At 48.5% G+C, this 22,603-nt stretch overlaps 1 protein-coding gene across 1 annotated transcript in view; it reads right to left on the reverse strand.

Annotated features, from left to right (window-relative positions):
* Positions 1-22,603, reverse strand: part of PCSK2 (proprotein convertase subtilisin/kexin type 2) — a 215,008-nt gene that overhangs the window by 16,329 nt on the left and 176,076 nt on the right. Inside the window, exons 8-9 of the mRNA XM_036827204.1 lie at positions 13,331-13,506; positions 1,822-2,037 (exon numbers count right to left, since the gene is read on the reverse strand). Of these exons, the coding sequence (XP_036683099.1) occupies positions 1,822-2,037; positions 13,331-13,506 (392 nt within the window). The remainder of the gene's footprint in view (positions 1-1,821; positions 2,038-13,330; positions 13,507-22,603) is intronic.

Here is a 22,603-nt window from a genome sequence, read left to right on the forward strand (position 1 = left end):
AGCCCGTGCAATAAGGGAAACACAGTCAGTTATAGTTACAGTGTCCACAAGATAAAAGCAAGTCAATTGTTCAGAGAAGCGTATCTGCAGCTATTCTAGAGACCAGAGAGACATTTATATTCTGGATCCTAAAAGGAAACATCATAGGTGGAAAGTGACAAGCCAATATCACCACCATAGTCAAAGCAATGGCGAATTTTGTTGCATTGGGATTGGCTCGGAAAACTCACGGCCAGTCCATCAGCAATTTCTTTTCCCTTCAGGAAAAAGGGTGGCATTCCCAAAGAGGAAAGACAAAACGAGCTCAGCCAGTTTGCCTAGAGGGACAGGCCATTAAAGAGAAAGTGTTACATTCTCTACATCTAAAATCCACGGAGAGAGTCTGGAACACACTGAGCAACACATCTGATACAGGAGTGATCACCCCACGGGAGGCTGATCAACTGAGTTTTAAAGGATTTTACAAAGAGAAAATCGCCATTTGCAGTGTTTGCGAGAGCCAGGGTTTTCATTAAGATCATTTATAAACCACGAGAATACTCCTTCCTCCTGTTTGTCTGTAGGCTCCTCAAGTGGGCCTATTATTTTGGGGGACAAAGTATCAGGGAGGTTTAAAAGCATCTACTTGGGGAAAATGACAATATTCAAAGAGAACTCAAGGCTCCTCCCCAGCCGTCGTAGAAAGAGAGTCATAGACAGGCGTTGAGGACAAAGTGACACCATTGGGAGGCTCTTGGGGCAGGGAGGGGGAGCTTCTAGGGGGAGGAGAAGCCTTACAAACAGAACAGGATTGGGGCCGCTCTCACTCGTCCCTTTCTGCTCATGTAGCTTGTAGGATGAGAGAGGCAAAACCTCCTTCTGCTTGGGAGGAGCTGACACGATCTCCGTCCTCCCCAAGACCAGGGGCAGCCCCAGGCTCATGGAGGGAGTCAGGCTAAGGTCTGTGTCTCCTGTAGGTAAAGGGCTTCTCCTGGGTCACGTGAGAGCCTGGCCAGCTGGTCAGGTGGAGCCCAGGCAGGCACTTGGGACTGCAGGACTAGCTGGTATTGGTGACTGTGTTCCTCCCAACCCCAGAGGAGGCGGAGGTCGGGCAGGATGTATCTCAGCGGGACTCCTGAACCAACCACTAGATTCCAGGCTTGGAAGACTGAGGAAAGGCCCCTATGTGAGTGAGATACCCAGAGAGAGGAAGAGATCCAGAAATGCTCATTATGCCCTACAGACAGATATTTCTAGGGGCCTTGGAAAATTCACTATGAAACCTCGGTGCCCAGGAAGGAAGAGGTGCTCAAAGTGCAATAAATAAGTTTGTGATTCCTAACCTTTTTGTTTTCTCAGTCATGGACCCATTTTAAAATACGCTGGAACACACGACTCTTCCTTTGAGAAGACACACATGTGCCCAATTTGGGGGGTTTATGGCCCCAGAAAAGTCCGTCCATGGATGCTAGTTTTAAATTACTGTAATAAATGGATGAGTTCTTGGCTCAGATGGGTGCAGGTGTGATGCCCCAGTTCTTAATATTAGTTATCCTTAGAAGTGACGTGCTGGGGGCAAACCAGCGTTCATCATTGTTTGTAAGCCAAAACAATGAACAAGAAAATCGATGGAACATGAGCGGGAAGGAGGTCATCACGTTCTCGTTTATCGTAGGTCTCTACCTTGATAACAAGGCATCATCAGCCTGGAAGAGGGTGGATCTCCCCCGGGGATAGGCGCTGACTCTTTGAGGGAAGGGGGGCGGGGAGCTCCTCCTCCCATGACGTCACTGTGTCTGCACATGACGTCAGGAGTGTCCGCCCACCCGGCCTCGCACTCACCACGCCAGCCTCTGGGTTGCGCTTGCGCCCGTTGCTGAATGTGGAGGCCAGGGTGGAGGAGCAGCTCTCGTCGTACAGGGCGGTCCTGCCGTCGTTGATGGCCGAGTTGATGGAGATGGTCCACATGCTGGAGGCGTAGCCGTCGCAGTTGCAGTCGTCGTAGCTGCCGCCGTCCCCTGAGGCCCACACGTAGATGCTGCCTTTGCCCCCTCGGCCCTGGTTGGGGGGGGGAGCGACAGGGAGAGATGCGCGGGCTGCAGGGGGTCCCGCCGGGGCTGGGGTCGGGGTCCGGGTGGGGACCTGGGCTTCTTCAGCAGCTGAGCGCAAGGACTGGCTTCCTTTCTATCTGCCCTTGAAAACCACTATCCTTCTGGCCGGGCACCGTGAGAATCTTTCTTTTCAGGAAGGATTCAATAGAAAAGTCATCCGAATTTACAATTTAAGCTGGGGATAACAAAGTGAGAAAAACTGGAAGAATCTCCTTAAAACTAACAAATGAACTGCTTTTAAACATAGTACATTCTCATGGTAAAAAGGCAAAGTATATGGAAAGGAAAATGAAAAAAAAAAATCCCCCTGCATGTAATTCTTATATATTCTTTCAGGCATTTTTCAGCAAAAATGCAAATGTACCTGTATATTTATATCAATACTTAGCTAAATAAGATATAAAAGATATTTATAGCTTCTATTTTATATATTATATATATTTTATATAAGTTTACATATATATGTAGATATTCTAAGTATAAAATACACATTTTACTTACAGATTATATATATGTTGTGTGTGTGTGTGTGTATAATACACTTTTTTTTTACTCAGTTGGATCATACTAGAATTATTTTAAGCAAAATATTATATATTGTACCTGTGTAAGGGAACACAAAATATATAAATATAAGAAGAAAGTCTAATATGATCAAGTAAAACATACAGCAAAAATAATTTTAAACATAATGATGTGCACAGTGATCACTACCATATGCTGATTAGTTATAACCAGCAAGCTTATTTATAGGTACCTACAGTTTGCATTGCTTTTCTGTTTAAACCACTTTCTTAGTGCTTCTATTTTTCTTTTCCTGTTCTCTGTCTTCTAGGAGAATTCTCTCTGCCTCCACAACCTGAAGTGGCCATTCCTTCTGGCTTCCTACCTCTGACCCCAGGGGCAGGAGGGCCGGGCTACCCTGCTTTGCCCCGCAGGCTGGGTGGGCGGTGAGGAGGGCAGGGATGCCGTGTGGCAGGTGAGCAGTAGGTGTCCTGCCTGGCCAGGACCCTGGGTAACCCTCTAGGGCGAGGACACAAGTAGAAATCACGGCAGAGAAAGTCTGTCCCTGCGCAGCCACCAGCGGTCCTCGGTCCTAACTCAGTGGTTTAAGGGCAGCGACGCCAGAGGAGAGAGGATGATTGGGTCACTGCCAAAGTCTCTCTGCCTCCTGACAATGAGAAGTGACATTCTGATTGCTTCTAACAGGACTTGGAGTTAATTAGCCTGTGACTGACTGAGTCAATACATCAACAAAGGTTGATTCAGCCACTAGCTGAGAACTGTCTTCAGCACTTGGTATATCTGTCCTGGAAAACTCTATCCAAACGAGCAACTACTCTCAGAAACCAGGACACAGAGGGAAACAAATGTATCATCCTTACAGCTGGTGCAGGGGATCACCCTCTCAAGCAGACTCAGATTTGGGCTCAATGTCAAGAAATGGCACCCTTGGAAAGTGAAACACGTGAGTCAGGGTAAATGGGTGAGGCTGCCACCTGAAGAATCTTCCTCTGAACCAGCCCACAGGTGGGCTGCTAGTGAGACAAGCAACCTTCGCTAAAAGGAAACCAGTGCTAAAAGCGTTCTCAGTTTGGTGTAGGGAGATGGATCGTGAATCTAACTTGTCAGGCTTTCTCTGTATTCATGCCCCCTTTACTGCATGATTTGCAGCCCTGCCCATCAAGAGGAGAGGTCTGTTTCTCACTGCTTGAATCGGGGCTGGCCTCCTGTCTTGCTTCGGCAAACAGGATGTGGTGGGAAGTGGTGCTGTTCCAAGCATTGGTCTCAAGGAGCCCTACCCACTTCCGCTCTCCCTCAGAGCACCATGGGAACCAACCCGAGTTAGCCTGCTGGTTGATGACCGACAGTCCAGTCAGGTTCACTGTCACAGCCAACAGCTGCCAGACAGGGGAGGCTACCTCAGACCAGAAAGTCTGTAGCTCACCCCACAGCTGACCACAGATGCATGAGTGAGGCCACCTGAGATTAGCCAAGGATGGCCCAGGTCGGCAGACCTGTAGACCCATGATCAGACTTAAATGGTTGTTATTTTAAACTACTGAGTTTTGGGGAAGTTTGTTATGCGGCTTTGCTCACCGATACACAGAGAATAACTATCAGCGTGTTTCTGAAGAGTAAGCAGCAAACATTAGTTTTGGATGTAAGACTTGCCCACAAGAATACTTTGATTGGGGCTTCCCTGGTGGCGCAGTGGTTGAGAATCTGCCTGCCAATGCAGGGGACACGGGTTCGAGCCCTGGTCTGGGAGGATCCCACATGCCGCGGAGCAACTAAGCCCGTGAGCCACAATTACTGAGCCTGCGTGTCTGGAACCTGTGCTCCACGACAAGAGAGGCCGCGATAATGAGAGGCCTGCGCACCGCAATGAAGAGTGGCCCCCACTTGCCACAACTAGAGAAAGCCCTCGCACAGAAATGAAGAACCAACACAGCCATAAATAAATAAATTAATTAATTAAAAAAAAAAAAGAATACTTTGATTGCTAGGAATATTAAACTTCATTTTCCTAAGGTGTGTGTGTGTGTGTGTGTGTGTTTACATGAGGCAGTAATAATTATATTCTTGCTTCTAATGATTGGCTATCAGCACCAAATAGTCCCTGGCTTCTGGGGAAGATGGGCCACTGAGGAGCAGACCCTAGTCCTGGGGGCGGATGAGTGGGGAGGGGCATCTATAAGAGGCTGAGAGCTGGCTGTGGGATGGGCCTGTTATCAGCATGCCACACTTTCCTGTTGAAATGACACCCCAAGATCCACTTCTGCCCCCCAGCTTCACCTGAACAGCAGCTGAGCTGAAACCAAGATAGAACAACTGTGACCCACATTCAAGCAATCATCCATTGGAGGGTATGACATGATAATCGCAGCAAGCGCTTCTGCAGCACTTACTGTGTGCCAGGGACCGCTCTGAGCACTTTACATAGTAACTCACTGCATCCTCACAGCAATCCTATGCAGCAGCACAATTCATACCAGCCACACGAAGGATAAAATACTTAGGAAGAAATTCAACAAACAAACAAACAAAAAAATAGGACTTTGAAATTCTATGGAGGGACACAGGTGGAAAGACACATCAACACTGTCATGTTCTTGGATAGAAAGGCAGCATCACAGAGATGTCAGTTTTCCCCAAGTTAACTTACAAATTTAACTTGATCCCGACAGATACACTGCATTGATCGAGATACTGCCACGCTGGGCAGTTCAACAGAGGGAATTTTACCGAGGGAGCAAGTGGTAAAGAAGAGCAAAACCCCAAACGGGGTGTGGAAGGGTCACCCAGAGATGAGGGGGTAGATGGCCCAGAGCCTGCACTGCGCAGGGGTGGGGTTCCTGCTGGGGGTCTCCCGCCCTTACTCTGTAACGCATGCTCAGTGGAGATTGGTGGGCACACTTGCCCTCCATGTTATTCTGGTTGACGATGGAATTGCCTTCTCTGCCTCTCCTACCACTCCTGCTTTTTTTTTTTTTTCCCTTTGGCAAGTGCATTTAGATGAAATTAAATATGTGGTGCAATTCCACTTTGAATTCTGTCTTTGTCTTAGTCTTCTGGAGTATAGCGGGATTAATGTCTCTCAAAAGTTTTCACAAAAAGAGAATTTTTCGCCAAGGCACTACTGGTGGTATTTAACCACCGATGTTGTCAACCAGGGGGTGATTTTGTGCCCGAGGGGGCATTTGGCACCATTGGAGACATTTTTGGTGGTCACAACCAGCATCTAGTGGGTAGATGTGTGTGGTGTATGTATTATTAGCATCCAATGGGTGGAGGCCAGGAATGCTACTAAACTTTCATAACACATAGGGCAGCCCTCTGCCTCCTGTCCCCACCAGCCACCAACTAAGAATTATCTGGCCCAAGTGTCAACAGTGCTGAGGCTGAGTCTTTGCTCTAACCTATTGGCAAAGGGCAGTGAGTTGGAACTTGCCGATTTTAAAAGCATAGCCTAAAGCAGCCTTTCACAGACTCACATTTCTTAAAAGTTCTTGCCGATTTTGTATTTTGCTTATAATATAAAATAATGGCACAAATTGCTTACCATTGGCTGTGGTAAAGTTCCAGCTTGAGGCTGGTGCGGTGGCTCTGTGTACCCTCAGCACACCACCTGTCCCAGGAGGTGAAGATCCCGCTTTGAGAGACTTGGGGCTAAAGTGAGTTGGTCCCTTCATCCTCCCCAGTGCTTAGTGACCCGGACTAATGACCCCCCTCCCCAGGCCCTGGCCCAGTGGTGGTATCTGCCTGCAGACACTGGTGAGGCCAGCCTGATAAAGTTTGTATTTCCTAAACACTCAATTACACTCATTTTTATTTTCTAGTCACCTTGACATCTTAATACAACATTGACATACTTTAAAAAAGTCATTGTATTTTTATAATGAAAACCATATTCATTGTGGAAGAACTGGAATCTAGAGCATGAAGAAGAAAATAAAAATCCTATGTGATCGTCCATGAACAGAAAATCACTGGTGATATTTTGTGTATTCTTGTCAGTTATATATATAAATGCAAAATATAAAAACAGGTTTAAGAATGAAATTGGGATCATAAAGTATATCCACCTTTGTGGCCCTGCTTACAATGTATTTCTCACCATTACATTATTAACATTTCCTCACATAATTAAATATTACTCTACGTTATAAGTTTTTATTAGTCTTCTTAAATCGCCATTCCCTAATTTATTTACTCTTTTTCTTAGACGTACGTGGAAGGCTGTTTCTAGGTTTTAAAGTGCTGAAATGAACATTATTTTATATATGTCTTTGTATTTCTGTTTATTTCTTCAAGCAGAGTTTTTAAAATAGGGAATTTTGGGTGAAAAGGAATGAATGAAGATTCTTGATCCATAGTGCCATATTATTGCTCTTTATATGGCTTATTAATAATTTATATTTTCACCAGCAGTGCACAAGAACTCCACATCCAGCCCATCTGGGTCAAGATTTAGAATCATTAAAAAAATAGTTTTTCCAGCTTGGTGGACAAAACTGGTACCTCATTGTTTTGAGTTATATATTTTTTTCCACTATCAGTTGAGCTTATCTTTTTATACCTTTACTGCTCATTAGTATTCTTGCTTTATGAATACCTTAGTAAAGCACCAAGCCCCCAAAGATAATGTCCTGTACCTATTTTTTCTTTCATGATATCCTTTTTATTGATTTGTTAGAGCTCTTTCTATATTAAAGACCTTAACAAAGTTTTTGTCATCTATATTGCATATATATATTTACCCACTTTTTTCTTTTGTATTTTGCATTTTGACTTGCAGAAAAATTTCCACTTTATTACTTATGTCTATTATTTTTTTACAAATATATATTTAAATACCATATAAAACTATGTATTGATTTACAAGCACTGCTTTTCTGTACTCACAGTTCATGGAACAATTTTATTCACCCTATTCACAAACACATTTGACATTTGTGTGTTTGTCCTCACAAGATCACTGGTCACCTAGCAGTTTTTCTGGGCTCATTGTAGTAGTTGTTGGTGCTGATTGTCAAATATTCCTAGCTGCCCACTGTCTAGGCCCATGATAATGCCCCCTTGTGCTTGGGTGGGGTCTTGTAAGCTGTTTTAATCAGTGAGTTGTGAGTGGGAGTGACAGATACATGGTATCATTCTTTGGCTGAACCATTTACCGGTCAGTGCCAGCTGTGCAGAGCTCTTTCTTTCCCTCTGCACAGTGAGTAGCAATGTTCCAGGTGTCGGCTCTGATCCCCAGGAGACTGTGGTGAGCAGAGCCTTCTACTGACCATGATGGCTGAGCAGCTGATTGAGAAATAAACCTTTGTGCTTTCAGGCCCCTGAGCTTTGGGGGCTGTTTGTTACTGCAGCATAATGTAGCCTCTCCTGACTGATACAGTTCATCACGTTTGGTTCCATTTAGTTTATATAGATATAACATTAAAAAAAGATACAGCATTAAAAAAAGCTCTATCTTTTTAATATAGTCCCTGAAATATATATATTCAGGGAATATAATATAGTCCCTGAAAATTTTATCCCAAGCCACAAGTAGCCATTTGTATAATATTAGAACAGTTGCTGTTTTCACTTTTCTCTAAATGTATATTCTGACTCTTGACAACTTAACCACCTACTGAATTGCTTTTTGCTTTTTTTTTTTTTAGTGTGAATAAAAACCTTTTAATTTGAAAAACGTTAAGCGTCACAAAAACTAGAGTGAATAGTATAATGAATCTCCCTGTATCCATTGATCAGCTTTAACAATGACCAGAGTTGCAGAAATTTTGAAAGGTTTTATGAGTAATGTTTATTACTCTTTTTTGGCGGGGTAAATATTTCCTCTTTTACATGTAGAAAGTCCCTCTCTGGCACAATATCAGTGATTGCATTATATTTATGTGTAGCTGTTTTATGTTTTCATTCTTTATTCCCTTCTTTTCTGTACCTGGAATGTTGGGGGTAGTGGTGAAGTCACACAGAGCCTTAAACAAGGGCGACAGATGAGTGGACCCCTCGTGGGAGCGGGGGCTCACTCTCAGAGAACTGCTGGTCACGCCTACAGGGAGAGGGGGTTGGTCCCAATTTATGCCCCTTCAAAAACAGATGCTGAGACCAGGACTTGGGGGGCGATCTCAGGAGGCACAAGTGAGCATGAGATGGGCATAGGGGTGGGGGGAGGGAGAAGGGCCAACCAAGTGTGAGCTGATGAGGAGCCTCCCCCCAGCCTCTGGAGACCCCCGAGAACCTGCCCCCAGGACAGCGCGCCGTCGGCTGCCCCACAGTCCGGGCTGCGCGCCCTGGGACTGGGAGCACCTCCCGTGGGGCCGGCAGGTCCTCAGGCAGAGGCGCAGCGAGAGGCAGCTGGTGACACACAGGAAGCCACCCCCGGGCCAGGGGACCGCAGCGCCTGCCTCGCACCCCCGTGGGTTCCACGGAGTTCAGCAGGAGTGGGTGGGGTGTCAGATCCCCAAGAAAGCCGAACGGAGGGTGGCACTACGTAGCCTCTGCTTAAATCCTTCACTTGAGCCCGTGCTTCACCACACCTGCGGTTGCCCCTGACTTGTGCTGCCGTATATCCACCTCGGAGGTAAGGCTCCTGTGCCATCCTGTCTCTTTCTAGCAGGATCCAAACACGCCGTGATGAACCTTTCTGATGTCATGGGGGTTGTTGAAGGCTTAGGTCCACATCAGTCCCTTAACCTGGTGGTTGGGTTTCTCCCTGGGCGCAGATGGGTCACCACCATCAAGAAGGTGAGTGACAACTGCCGCGGTTTGCCCGGGATTGGGTAGTTTCCTGGGAAGTGGGGCTCTCAGCGCAGAACCCGGGAAAGTCCTGAGCCACCAGGACGGTTGGCCACCCCAGCTGGGGCTGGCCAGCTCTTAGGAAGGGTCACCAGAAACCCGCCAGCTTCTACCCCCGTTTCTCCTTCTCAGAAATGAAAGGAGGGGCTGTAACCACGAAAGGCGTCTCAGAGGCCGAACCGCAGATTCCAAGCAGCAGCATCCGCTGCGCAGCTGGGAACCTTCGTTTGGTTCCAGAGCACCAGTCAGGGCTCCTGGAGGAGTCCTGAGAGCTTCTTGGCAGGAGGCATCATTGCCGCCAGAGGCCCCGGCACTTGTGCCGCTGTGTCAGGCCCACTGCGCTGATTAAATTTCAGCAGGGCACCAGGCTCCTCCTCGCCCGTCCTGATTAATCACTGTCTCCCTGGGCAGCCTTCCCCCACCCCACCCCCCTTCCTGGATGGTGGCTTTTGAGCCAGTCTTGCAAGTGACCCCTAGCACAATATATTCCAGCTCCAAGATCTGGGATCTGTGTTTGAGCCCTTTGCAACCTCCCATCCCCCGCCCAGGAAATAAACTATCAATGCTCTGTCTCATCTGTGCCTCAGAGGATTTTCTGTCCCCTTGTCTTTAAATATTCCTGAGATGTTCCCTCTGGTAGCAACCCTGAGGTGTGATTAATAAGAGGTTGGGGTGTAGTCATCAGAGCCAGCCAAAAACATGCCAGAGTTGCCCTGGGTGCATTTCCTTAAGATGTGGAAAGAAGTTCATGAGTCAGTTGTCACTTTGAAGACCCTCTAGTGGTCTCTGAATTCCTCTTCTGGTTGTCAGAGTGATGTAAGATGCCGTATCCCATACCAGCTGGGCTTTGTTCTCCATCAATCTCTTTGTAAGGGCTACATCCTTTTCTGACCAGCAAACACATCGCCGTATTGGTCCTTTATTACCCAGAGAGGGATGACTCCAAGTTCAGATTAGGCTTTGCCCAAACTGCACTCTGGAGATTGTGGTAGATGGTAGTGGGTGTCGCCCGTATTCCTTCGAGCTTGTGGTTTCTTGTGCGCTGGGGGTTTCCAGATGTCAGCACAGGCGTCTCTTCATGTAAGGGATTTCTCCCCAGAGGCTGAAGGCTGCCCTGCACACCTCCCTCCTGGCTGAAAGTGCTGGGACATTTACGCCCCTTGGGAACAACCTGAACCACTGACTCTTCCGCCAGCTCCCGTGCCGCCAGCTGGGATAACTTCAGTGTGTGTTCTGCATGGTTTCCCAGTTTCCCCGTGGGATTAAGCTCCAGTTGACGGTAGTAGCTGACTTGATAACAAATCCTTTAATAATCCCTTTCTTCCCTGTTATACCTCCCCATTCACTCCCTTTACCTCCCAAATCAATGACCTGAACTCAACCCTCACCTCAGGGTCTGCTTCTGGGGGATCCTGAACTAAGAAGTCAATTTCAGGATATATCATAATTCAGGGGTCTCTGTCTGTCACCTATTCCCATATGTAATGTGAAGAATGTCTTAACTGTAAATTCAACACGTAGACTATAAAGAGGAAAAAATTGAAATAAACAAATGGGGGAAAGGTTTCCTTCTTCTCTTCCTTCATGCCAGCTGCTTGCTGTCTCCGTTAAGTATTTACTGAGAAAATTTAGGAGATGCAAACTCAAATCCCTAAGGAGCCAGGTAGGTGATGTTTATGTGAGAAGCAGATGTCACCCGATTGGGAGTGGTGGGGTCTGTGGCAGACGGTACATCCCTGGAAAGTTCTCTTATCCTCTGTTTCCTCTTCCTCTTCCCTTTTATCATTACAGTGTTGGTCAAACAAAACCTATCTGCAAGATGCTAAAATTCAAAGACAAGCATAAGAATTTCTTTAGTGTAACAGGTAATTATCTGACTCCTTTGTTTAGGTGGAGATCACCTTTCAGGGGTACATTTTCCTTTAGACCTGACCAGTCAGCTGAAATAACTGAGAGGAAGTCTTTTTTGCTCATGTATAATACCTCATTGTTCACACAATTCTATAACACTGTCCAAAAAAATTTTACCTTGAAATAAGGAAAGAATCCTTCCTACAGCTTGGGGGAAAGTCAAATGAGAAACTGTAGTTTTCACCACACTCCACTTTGTAAAATATTTACATGCTGTCAGCTGAAGATAAGTCATAACAAATTATTCTCTTAAGTTTTGGCGTACTTGGCATGCTTTGCAGAACAATCACACTTGAAAGAGCCTTTTTAGTTGCATCAGGGGACGCTACAGATGGAAAGAGAGAAGTACCCTGCCTTGAAATGTGATGGAGCCGTTCAGAAGCTCGTGGAGAGTGACAGGACTCGCCCGGGGATGCACTGCACTGAGCCCATCTGCACTGTCAACTCTGACAGAGGCCAGATGTCACCTACTCTCTGGCTCTCTTTTGGTCTCAGGTGTCAAAAAATGCTTCTCAGTGAAAATCCGTGTCTGATGGGGAAGGGGGGCATCTGCCAGGTGTCCCCCTGGGCATGTGCTGTCACTGTCACCTGGTCCCGGGCCTGGATGTGCAACCGTCTCTCTCCAGCCACACCGCGAATAATGCAATAAGGAAATAGCTGTCTGTCTGTCAGAAGTCTCACCCTATAAACTCCTAAGGGTCTGGGCATTGAAATGGGGTAGCAGCACTACCTCCTGCCCCTCCCCCGCCATCCTATTGGTGACCCCCCCCCCCCTCTGTAAACTGCACTGTGCCATTCCAATGTCAGGGATCTTTGTGGCTGTCTCAGACGGGCTGAGGGCAGGGACAGGGCATCGCATCAACCTGATGGAAAGTCCAATCCTGGGAAAAGACTAAGACAAAGTGACTAAGTGCCCCGAGGAGGTGGTGCCGTGGCACCAACGGCCAGTAATTCAGCCCCTCGCAGGGGCCTGCAAACACACACCAGCCTGGAGATTCAAGTCCCCAGCCTTCCAGCTGAGGCCCAGCAATTGTGGAGCGGGGACAGGCCATCCCCACCGTTCCCATCTGAATTCTTGGACCACAGAGTCCACAAGCCTAGTGAAACACTGTGCATTATGCCTCAAAGTTCTGGGGCGGCTGGTTGAGAGTCCCTAACGACCCAGGCAAACACCAGCCGTTTGTGGGGCCTCCCAGGGCCAGCGCTTGCATGTCCATCTCACACCTCACAGCGACCCCAGGAGAAATGCACCGTTATCACCATTTTACAGGCAGGAAAACGGAGGCGCAGTGAGGTCAGGTCACTGCGGATAGACACGCAGACCCTGAACAGCGGACCTGGGACCTGAACCCAGGGAGACTCTGGCCTGGCTGTGGTTTGTAGGGGGACTCTGCCCTGGGATCGCAGAGGCCACCTCTTTCCGCTCCCCACGGGCCGCTCACCCGCACAGTGACCCACGGCTCCCGGCTGCCTCCCTTTGAGGTGCTGCTTTGGTCCCTGCTCCTTGGCTCTGTCCATTCCCGGACTAATCCCAGGGATGGGCAGCCACGAAAACGCGCGCTGACTCCCCCACGGGAACATCTGGACGCAGCTCCCCTGCTGTGCTCTGAAGACACCCGGTTTGCGCGGAGACCCCGCTCCCAGGGCTGCTCCCAGCCACGCCTGCACGGTGGGGTGCTAGTGAAGCTCCCTGTGGGACCCTCCTTCCCCCCTCCCTTCGCAGGGGCCAGGATAGCGTCGCCCTCCGAAGGGCCCCCGCCCCCTCGCCTTTGTCCTTCACAGGCGCCCCCTCCAATAAGTCTGGACCTCTAACCCGATTTGGGGTCCATTTCTCGAAGGACCTGAGCTAAGGCACAGAGTAACAGCCCCACCTCCGCCGCCGCCCCGCCCCTCGCTGCGCTCAATCGGCACCTCCGCTCCGCCCCTCCCCCACTCGTCACCCCTCCCCCTCGCCCACCCCCACCCCGTACCCCTCCTCCCCGGGAGTGGCCCAGGGCCTCCTGGCACAGGAACGACCTTACCTTGTTCACGCCGTCCGCCATGGCCTGGAGTGTGAGCTCCCGGGGCCCGTCCACCGTCTTCCCGTTGTCGGTGGGGCCCCAACTGGCGCTGTAAATGTCTATCAGCTGAGGCATGTGGCTGATGGAAGAGGCCTCGATAATGTCCGTCATGAAGGGCTGGTCCAGCATCCGGATCCCTGTGGACAGTGAGGGCCGGGGAGCGCTGGGTGCCGGTCCCCGGTTCACAGGAGGCAAGGTGGGGTAGGGGGCTGGGGTCCTGGGTGTGGTTGAGGTCTGCTTTCCTGGTGCCCTGGGCTCAGCCGGGCGATCCTGAATCCAGCCTCACGCTGTGTGTGTGTGATCAGAGGATCAGGCAGGTGCACTGACCGATCCACTCCATCCCTTTGGACCCCACCCACTCCTTTCCTTATGCAACTATTTGAAGACAATTTTATCCCCCTCACAAAAGTTGCTAGAATTCCTAATGTGGTCTGTTTCTAAGGAGAAGCTTGGCTTCCAGGGACTGGGGGGTTGATGGGGGACACGTTTCAGAGGAGAAATAAAGCTACTGGGCATGACAGTGTGGGGAGGCGATTGCTCTTAGATATTTAAGGAACAATTCTAGAGGGCAGGGGGGAGGGGCAGGACAGTGCAAGGGGGAGGGGCAGGGAAGGAACTCTCATTTGCATCGTAGCTGAGAAGGGGCTTTGGCGGGGGGGACAGAAATGTTGAAGGGGTCATTCTAAAATATATTTGCAGTGGGGTGCAAGATACACCCCCTCCTCCTTCTCCCCTAGGCCACCTTTGTAAAGTTTGTGCTACTCTGATGCCTTGTAGGAGTGACTTCTCGCTGGGAACTTTTCTCTGATTGTGTGACTGTGTGTACAGGGACTCAGGAGGAGCCCAGGCCTGTGGCATCCACGGTTCACATCACCCTTGGGCTGTCTAGAAAAAGCCTGTCCAGGGTTCACTCAGCAGCAGCCAATGGGAAGGGCATTTGTTCCTTCATCATTACCCTCAAAACATTGCTGTCTGGGGCCAAGATTGTTCTCTGCCTGATACGCTATTTCGTAGCAAGGGACCTAGAGTGCTGCTGAAGCTGACCTAAGTCTTTCCATCCACAGGAGTTTTGAAACGAAGGGCTGGGCTGTACATAGTCAGAGCCTGGCTTCTGGCCCTTCTTACTTGTCCCCAGTGGTCAAAGGGCATTATTACACAAGCATCGCCTAATGTGGTGTGCACACCAACTTAAAGAAGGAAGATTCATATACATTGGTTACCTATGTACCTGTCACCACTTTCAAAAATCTACAGACAGGGACTTCCCTGGTGGCGCAGTGGTTAAGAATCCGCCTGCCAATGCAGGGGACACGGGTTCGAGCCCTGGTCCGGGAAGATCCCACATGCCATGGAGCAACTAAGCCCACGCGCCACAACTACTGAAGCCTGCGCGCCCAGAGCCTGTGGTCCGCAACAAGAGAAGCCACTGCAATGAGAAGCCCACACACTGCAACGAAGAGTAGCCCCCGCTCGCCGCAACAAGAGAAAGCCTGTGCCCAGCAACGAAGACCCAACGCAGCCAAAAATAAAGTAAAAAAAAAAACAAAAAACCCAAAATCTACAGACAGTTCAGGTGGATGAGACCTAACTGCTGATTGTCGAATAAAGTTATAGGACTGCCTTCGCATCTTGATTTTTCTTTTCTAGTTGCAGGTAATAGGCTTGTATATCTTAAAGCAGTTCCCAATCATAGGGTCATTTGGAGAGCATTTCCTAAATACTGTGCCTGGGCCGCTTCTCCCCGGTCCCTGGAGTTTCTGAATATTTGCACAGGGCCTAAGCAGGTATTGATCTAAGGCGGTTTTGAAGTGCAACCTGACATGAGAATGACTGTTTAGGTAATTGGGACATTGGGTGTATAAAGTTAATGCTTTTACATGCATGTTTTGTTAATTCTGAGATAAACATTTTTCCAGAAAAAAAAAAATAAAGAAGGAAGATTCAGGCTCTTACAGGGCCCATGAAATTGACACAAAATTGTCTTTTCTCTTAAGGTTCTCTTTCCTCCTCCCACGTCGCATGGCCCATCCCTTGCGCTTGCACTGCAAAGTTCCCCAGCGCTCACCCTCCTCCTGTCTAACCTGTGAGTTCAGTAGGCCTTTCCCCCCGAAGTCTTTCTGGGTCCAGCTCTGCAGGCCCTCTGTTTGCACTGCACTGTCAGCCTTCTCTTACAATTGTTTATTTGTGTGTTTCATTTACCACCAGACAGCAAGTTCTTTGTGTACAGGGCACGTGTCTATTCTGTGTACTTCTATGTCCCTGGGCATCAGCATGGTGTTTGGAATTTATCTTTTTTTTTTTTTTTTTTTTTTTTTTTTTTTTTTTTTTTTTTAATTTTTTAAAAAATACGTTCTTTTATTTATTTATTTATAACTGTGTTGAGTCTTCGTTTCTGTGTGAGGGCTTTCTCTAGTTGCGGCAAGTGGGGACCACTCTTCATCGCGGTGCGCGGGCCTCTCACCATCGCGGCCTCTCTTGTTGCGGAGCACAGGCTCCAGACGCGCAGGCTCAGTAATTGTGGCTCACGGGCCCAGTTGCTCCGTGGCATGTGGGATCTTCCCAGACCAGGGCTCGAACCCGTGTCCCCTGCATTGGCAGGCAGATTCTCAACCACTGCGCCACCAGGGAAGCCCCTGGAATTTATCTTAAGCTTGATAAATATTTGGTGAATAAATGCATGATATTATTACCTAATTGGGTTGATTTTTTTTCCCTAGCAGAGATAACAGGTCCAGACTTTCCATCCTCTACTCATAAATCAGGTCACCGTTTTTGCCAACGAGTCTAATTATTAGTTAATATCCTTTCTCCTGGAGAAAGCTCCTACAGCATAAGCATAGTCTTTGGTTTCAACTTTCCAGAAGCTAAGTTTTATGGTTCATTTCATTAGGGATAGGCAATCTAAAACTCCACATTTCGCTTTTGGCCCACCTATATTTTGCTCATTTAAAAAGTCTGTTTAACAAAGGTGGCCAACAGCTTACACAATAAACTGAAGAGCACAGCTTCTTCTCACACGTCGTGTCCACTTTGTGGACTGGAAATGTCGCAGAGAGGCGGGTATTCACTTGTCTGCAAGGAGGAAACTCAGATGGTCTTGAACTCATCCGGTGCCCAGATGACCAGCACTGAATAGCCTGCCTCCACTGGAAAGAGGGAGAAGTTCAACTCCGGCCAAAGTGCGCCCGGACTGTCCCACGTGCCAAACAGTGGCGACCTTGCATTTTGTCACCAGCTGGTGCCCTTTGCCCTCTCTCTTTGCAGGTCCTGTCTCTCTGCCTCTCTCCCTCTTCATCCCGCCCTGGCTCCCTTTGTGCCGCCCAGAACATCAGAGCTGTTGTGTATTAATCTTCTGACTGTTCAGCATCTAGGGAGGCAGGGGCGGCCACAGGCTGGGAGGAGGGCTCTCATTCACATTCAGGGGCCAGGCCCCCGGCATTCTTTGAATCTCATTAAGCTCGGAGGGAGTGAGGCATGCATGAATTGAATGAGATACAGTATTAATTTTTGCAGGCAACTGCCCAATTAGCAGCCAAGACCCAGGCTCAGGGTGACCCAAGGGTTTTTAGGGAGGGACTCTGTCCCTGGATAGTCTAGGGGGGCGGGGAGGGGGGAGAGAGAGAGCAAGAAAGATGGGAAGGCAAGAGGGTGAGAGTGAGAGGCAGAGGGAGAGCGGGAAGCCCAGGGAACCAGGACTCAGCATCCTCACGTTTGCACAATGCTCTGCTGGCTGCGGCGAGGTGATGGCAGGAGAGCCTGCACATCAAGCATTTCTGTCCCCTGCCCTCCCGCCGGCCTGAGCACCGCATTCATGACCAGCAGTGAATCTGTGAGTCCCTCCTGCCTTTTAGAACCTGAGCCTCACGCCTGCTGCACTGCTTGCTTGCAGCCCTGGGCTCTAGGGGCTGCACAGCCCAGGGATTTGAGCTAAATCCTCTGCCTCTCCTCCTGTTACAAAAGGTGAGCTTGTACGGACACCAGGAAGTGCTACATCTGTCCCCACACCTCAGTGTCGATAATCGCCACTTTTGTGTTCACTAATATTCATCTGCAGGCTAAGGAGCTGATGCATGCTGGTCTAGGTCTTAAGGATCTGGAAACATGTTAATCATTGTGCCAACAAGCGATTTTTACTACTTTATTTAAAAACTCAGATAAAATATGTACAAACTCACTGGGCTATTAGGAGTTTTATTGGCCAAATATGTGGAAGCAATTCATCGCTGGTAGAGAAATTTCAGGGTACTTTGATAACGGTCTACAGTGTGGTTTTCAAACTCTTTTTAGAATCTTTGCTCAAGGGAGCGCTCGTCAGCAGATGCATAAGTCTATCTGCTCTGCCTTCAGAGGAAGGCAGGTAAGGCCAATGCCACCTGGCCTGGCCCCGGCCTGGGGCTGCTCTGAGGGGCTCTGCAGAAGCCCAGGTGTGATGCTGTAGAACCTGCCCTCAAGTCCCTTGCCGTGCCCCGGCAACCAGCAATCATGATCTGATACTGTCGTGCTTGTTTGCTCCTTGTCTGGGTCTCCCTTTAGACTCGAAGCTGTGTGAGGGCAGGTGTCTTGTCTGCTGGCTCACTGCTGCATCCCTGCCCCCCAGCAGGACCGGCACACGGTGGGCACCCGGCTGCAACTCCTGAGTCCTGGAAGGGACTGAAGGCAAGAGACAGCATCTCCCAAAAGGCATGATGCATTTCGAGCCTTTTTCATACTCTCAGAGGTATAAATCTGACAAATTTGCAAGAAACATCATTTGAAGTGTTCATTATTTATATTGGTTGTCCATTTATTTGGTTTTGTGAATTTTGAATAATACACTTCCAATTTCGATTTTTTGTCTCAGTCCCTTTGGCTAAAGATGCCAAACATTGATTTAAAAATTAAAACTAAGAAAAGAATTAGGTTGTCTTAAAGAGTTACTTTAATAAAGGCATGTTTAAAATAAAAAATGGAAATTAACCTTTCTCTTCAAAACATATAAATAAGTGGATAAGGAAATGTAAGTAATTAAACTTTCAAAAAGTTCTGAAGTTATTAAAGCTTTGAGACAGCACCAAGACTTTGGGACAGCCCAGATGTACAGGTCTGCGTGTTACAGAGCATTTACTCTTTGGGAGCCAGACTAATTGGAATTTTCCTCTCTCCTTGCCATGTGTTAGCTAGAAGAAGTGGTAACAGCTGTGCTCATGGAAACAGGCAACAGAAATCAAAGAGAGAGCTCATCTTAAGGAAGAAGTTTCTAGAGTTACCCATGTCCAAAGGCGGAACAGACTTTGTTGTGAGGGAGTGAGTTTCCCGTCACTGGAGGCATGCAGTTCCAGGCTGGGTCCAGGCTACATCAGGAGAGCAGGAAAAGAGAAGCCGTTTGGGACTTCCCTGGCGGCACAGTGGTTAAAAATCTGCCCGCCAGTGCAGGGGACACAGTTTCGAGCCCTGGTCCAGGAAGATCCCACGTGCCGCAGAGCAACTAAACCCGTGCGCCACGACTACTGAGCCTGCGTGCCATAGCTACTGAAGCCTGCGTGCCCAGAGCCCGTGCTCTGCAACAAGAGAAGCCACCGCAGTGAGAAGCCTGCACACTGCAACAAAGAGTAGCCCCCGCTCACTGCAACTAGAGAAAGCCCGCGCACAGCAACGAAGACCCAACACAGCCAAAAATAAATAAATAAAGAAAGAAAGAAAGAAAGAAAGAAAGAGAAGCTCTTCAAGCATTTTAGTGCAGGGACCCAGGCTGCACTGGGTGCTAAATTGTTTTACAATTTACTAGCTGTGTGGCCCCATGTTCAGTTTCGTTCTCTATAAAAGAGGGATAATAATATATAATAAATATGTTCTCTTTATAAAATATATAATAATGTATGATAAGGCTGTAAAGAGGGTTAAGTGAGTAAAGGGTTTTGCATCGTGCCAGACACATTGGAAGCGACGAGATGTTATTATTATTATTGCTACTGTTATTGGTGTTATCAACATGCAAATGTCAGTGGGTGTTCGGACTCAGGGAACTTTAGACCCTCTTTGGGGCCCAAGATTTTGAGATTCTGACGGGTAAGTGGAAAAGATGAGCCGCTGGGAATTCACACGCTCTATTTCCAGCATCCAGATGACATACAGTGGTTGGATGGCCGTGATGCTCGTTGGCCTGGAGTGGCCTAGGGTGTTGATGCAAAGGGGTCCCCTGCCTGTCTTCACTGCTGGTGGACATTCCCAGTGTGCCCTTGCTGGGGAGGGGAAGTGGGTGATGAGAAGGCCCAGGTCTCCTTGGAACTAATTTGATTGGGATAAAGTAGCAAAGGTGAGACGGTGCTGGTAGAAGGGGAGATACCTGGTAGAAATTCCATCAGCTTTGGGTACTTAAGATCTGTATGCCCTTAATCCCTCAACTCCATTCATCCACCGATTCTTTTATTCAGTGACTAATCTCTACTGATTATCATGGGTTTATCCACTGACGCTTCCTTCTCTTTATTGCTTCCTTGCTTTCTGTCACTCAGCAAATAGGGTTTCAGCACCCTCTGTGTGCCAGACCCTGCTGTGGGTGCGGAGGGGAGAGTAAACAGACATGGCTCCTGTCTTTGTGGACACTGTTGTCTGCCTGCGGAGAATGATACTGATCGAAGAACCAGGCACAAGAATTTGCGATAACTGACAGTATTAGTGCTGGGAAGAGAAGATTCAGCATCTTTATCTGTGGATGGGGACTGGCCTGGGCAATGATGTTGGAGGATGCCGTGGGGACCCGCTTGCTGCAGGATGAAGAAGTGGTGGCCAGGTGGGCCGTAGGGGGCAGGTGTTCTGGGCAGAGGGAGAGCACATACAGAGGCCCAGTAGAGGAAGGAGCATGGCTACACTTCCTGATTCACAGTTGCTAGGAAGTTTCCTCTAAATTATATTTACACAGAGACTAACCACATGTGTATGGGAACTTAATATACAATGAAGGTGGCACCACAAATCAAAGGGACGGGATGGATTATTAAATAGATGGTATTGGGGATGTTTGCTCACTATTTGGAGAAAACTAAAACTTGATCCCCAGCTGCATGACATACAGAGGTGGAATCCAGGTGGACTAATGGCCTCATGTGAAAGTTTGGGAGAAGATCCTTGTACTGATTAAAACTGATCAGGGGCTAATATGTGGGACATACCAAGAACATGTGCAAATTAACAGGAAAAAGACAGGAACCCCCATGGAAAAATGAGAAAGTGTATGAGTAGAAGAGAAAGCCAAAAGGCTCACGGGCCGATGAAGAGATGCTCAATGATTTTTTTCCTTGTTTCCCTTCAGAGGACTCATTTTATCATCTCGTCTCCACTTTCCTTTCTTTTTCTGGACTGAGGTTCTGCAGCACCTTAACTTTAGCCTTTTTTTGAAGACAAGAGACCCGGGATCCAGGGGGCATTTGGGACATCGCCTCCCTACCCTGTGACTGAACACCTTGAGACGAGCAGTGATATTAGCCTGCCAGCAGATGGCGCTCCAGACCTCACCAGCTCAGAAAGCTCGGGAAAGGAAAGTCTCCGGAGAGTACGGCCCATTTATCAATAGAAAAGGAAAATCAGCCAACTTTTGAAATTGCCAGCCAGAATGAACAAAATGTTCCCCCCAAATCTGTAAGGAAGAATTCTGCTTCTGTTGCGATTCCTGAGTACCTCTCCAGGGCGTTCTCAGGAAGAATTCCTTTTGCTCCCCTGTGGGAGCCCTGAGTCACTGGATGTCGTGCCGGGCACAGGGTGGGGACTGGACCTTCCTGCCCATGAGCGCTTAGGACCCGTAAGAGTGGCTACAGAGGAGACAAGCTGGGGTTAAGGGAGCGCAAGAAGGCGGCCCCTTTGCTCAGAGCCTCTGTGGAGCTGGGCCTGCCTCCCCCCGGCTCTGGGCTTGGCTCCTGGATCCTCAGAGCCTTGCCTTGAGACCTGTGAGCTATCGGGGTTCACGGACACGGGTCGGGTCGTGTCTTTGAGGTATCGGGCTGCATTCGCTCGCCTTTGGCATCAGGGGTGAGTCAGAGGCTGTCACACCCTGCCTGGATCTGCCGACCCCAACGAGGGGCTTGCCTGGGGCGTGTCCTCTGCCTTGGGGGTGGAGCTGCAGGCTGGACAGGCCAGGTGCTCGTGGCTGAGGTCTCGCCCCCCACCCCCACCCCACCCCCCACCAATGAGGGATGGGAGTTGGTGGATAAACTCCCAGCCTCCTCCTCTCAGGGGGCAACAGCCCCCCAGAGCCCCAGTTAGGGAGCGACCAGCTCATCTACACACCCTCTGTTGGTCCCTCTTCCCACCATCTTCCCCTCTCTTTCCCTCACTGGTTTCCCAGGGTCACCTCCCAAAGAAACTCCTTGCACCCAGATCCTTGCTTCAGGTTTGCTTTTAGGGAATTCAAACAAAGGGAGCAGGAGAATCAGGTACATTTCATAAGCAGCTTAGATGTTTTCAGAGTGCAAATTACAAGAGAGAAAAAGAAGAAGCAGATGGAGAAAAAGACCCCAGCGGACCCCCAAACGCCATGAGCTAATCCCAACTCTTCACTGTTGCAGGCAGTTGTTCTGAGGAGCCCTTGTTCAAAAACCCAGTTACTTTGGGCATGCAGAAACTTCAAAACTCTTTTGAAGACCGTCATTGTGAATGAGAAATCCACATTTGACATTTTCAGTTGCCTCCACTCTGCCCTGCGAACAGGGAACCCCCCACTCAGATAGCACCCAGAGTGTGAGCCTGGCTTATAAAATATTAATCAGGTGATATTCTTTCCCCTGAGCTCATAATGTCTTCTGACATTCTGTTGCCAGCATTTTGGAGGCACACAGAATACAGAGAGATGAAAGCCAAGGGGCAAAGCCACCCCAGTTACATTTCAGAACCCTCTGGATGTATTCGTTTGAGGAATTCAGCACCCAGCTCAGGCAAACCTCTTAGCAGACAGTGTTGAAAGAGGTTAATGGTGGGTTTGTATAGGTTGCTCTTGCTTTATTTAGGTCCCTGGAAATGCAAGTGTCAGCACAAAGTATGTTTATGGTTCCATTAAATCACCAGGAAAAAAATATCAAGACAGTTGTAAAAAAAAAGAAAAGCAAGGTTGGATGACTCAGCCTGAATAAATTAAGAACCAAATTTGATGCAAAACTGGGAATGAGCCAGGAGCCACTCCATTCTCCAGCATCTTGTTGAAAGCTTATGAACCCCTTTCTCTCATTTTCTCTCTCCCTTTCTCTCTCTCTCTATTTTTTTTTGCGG

The sequence above is a fragment of the Balaenoptera musculus genome, chromosome 15, assembly GCF_009873245.2.
Source record: "Balaenoptera musculus isolate JJ_BM4_2016_0621 chromosome 15, mBalMus1.pri.v3, whole genome shotgun sequence".
NCBI lineage: Eukaryota > Metazoa > Chordata > Mammalia > Artiodactyla > Balaenopteridae > Balaenoptera > Balaenoptera musculus.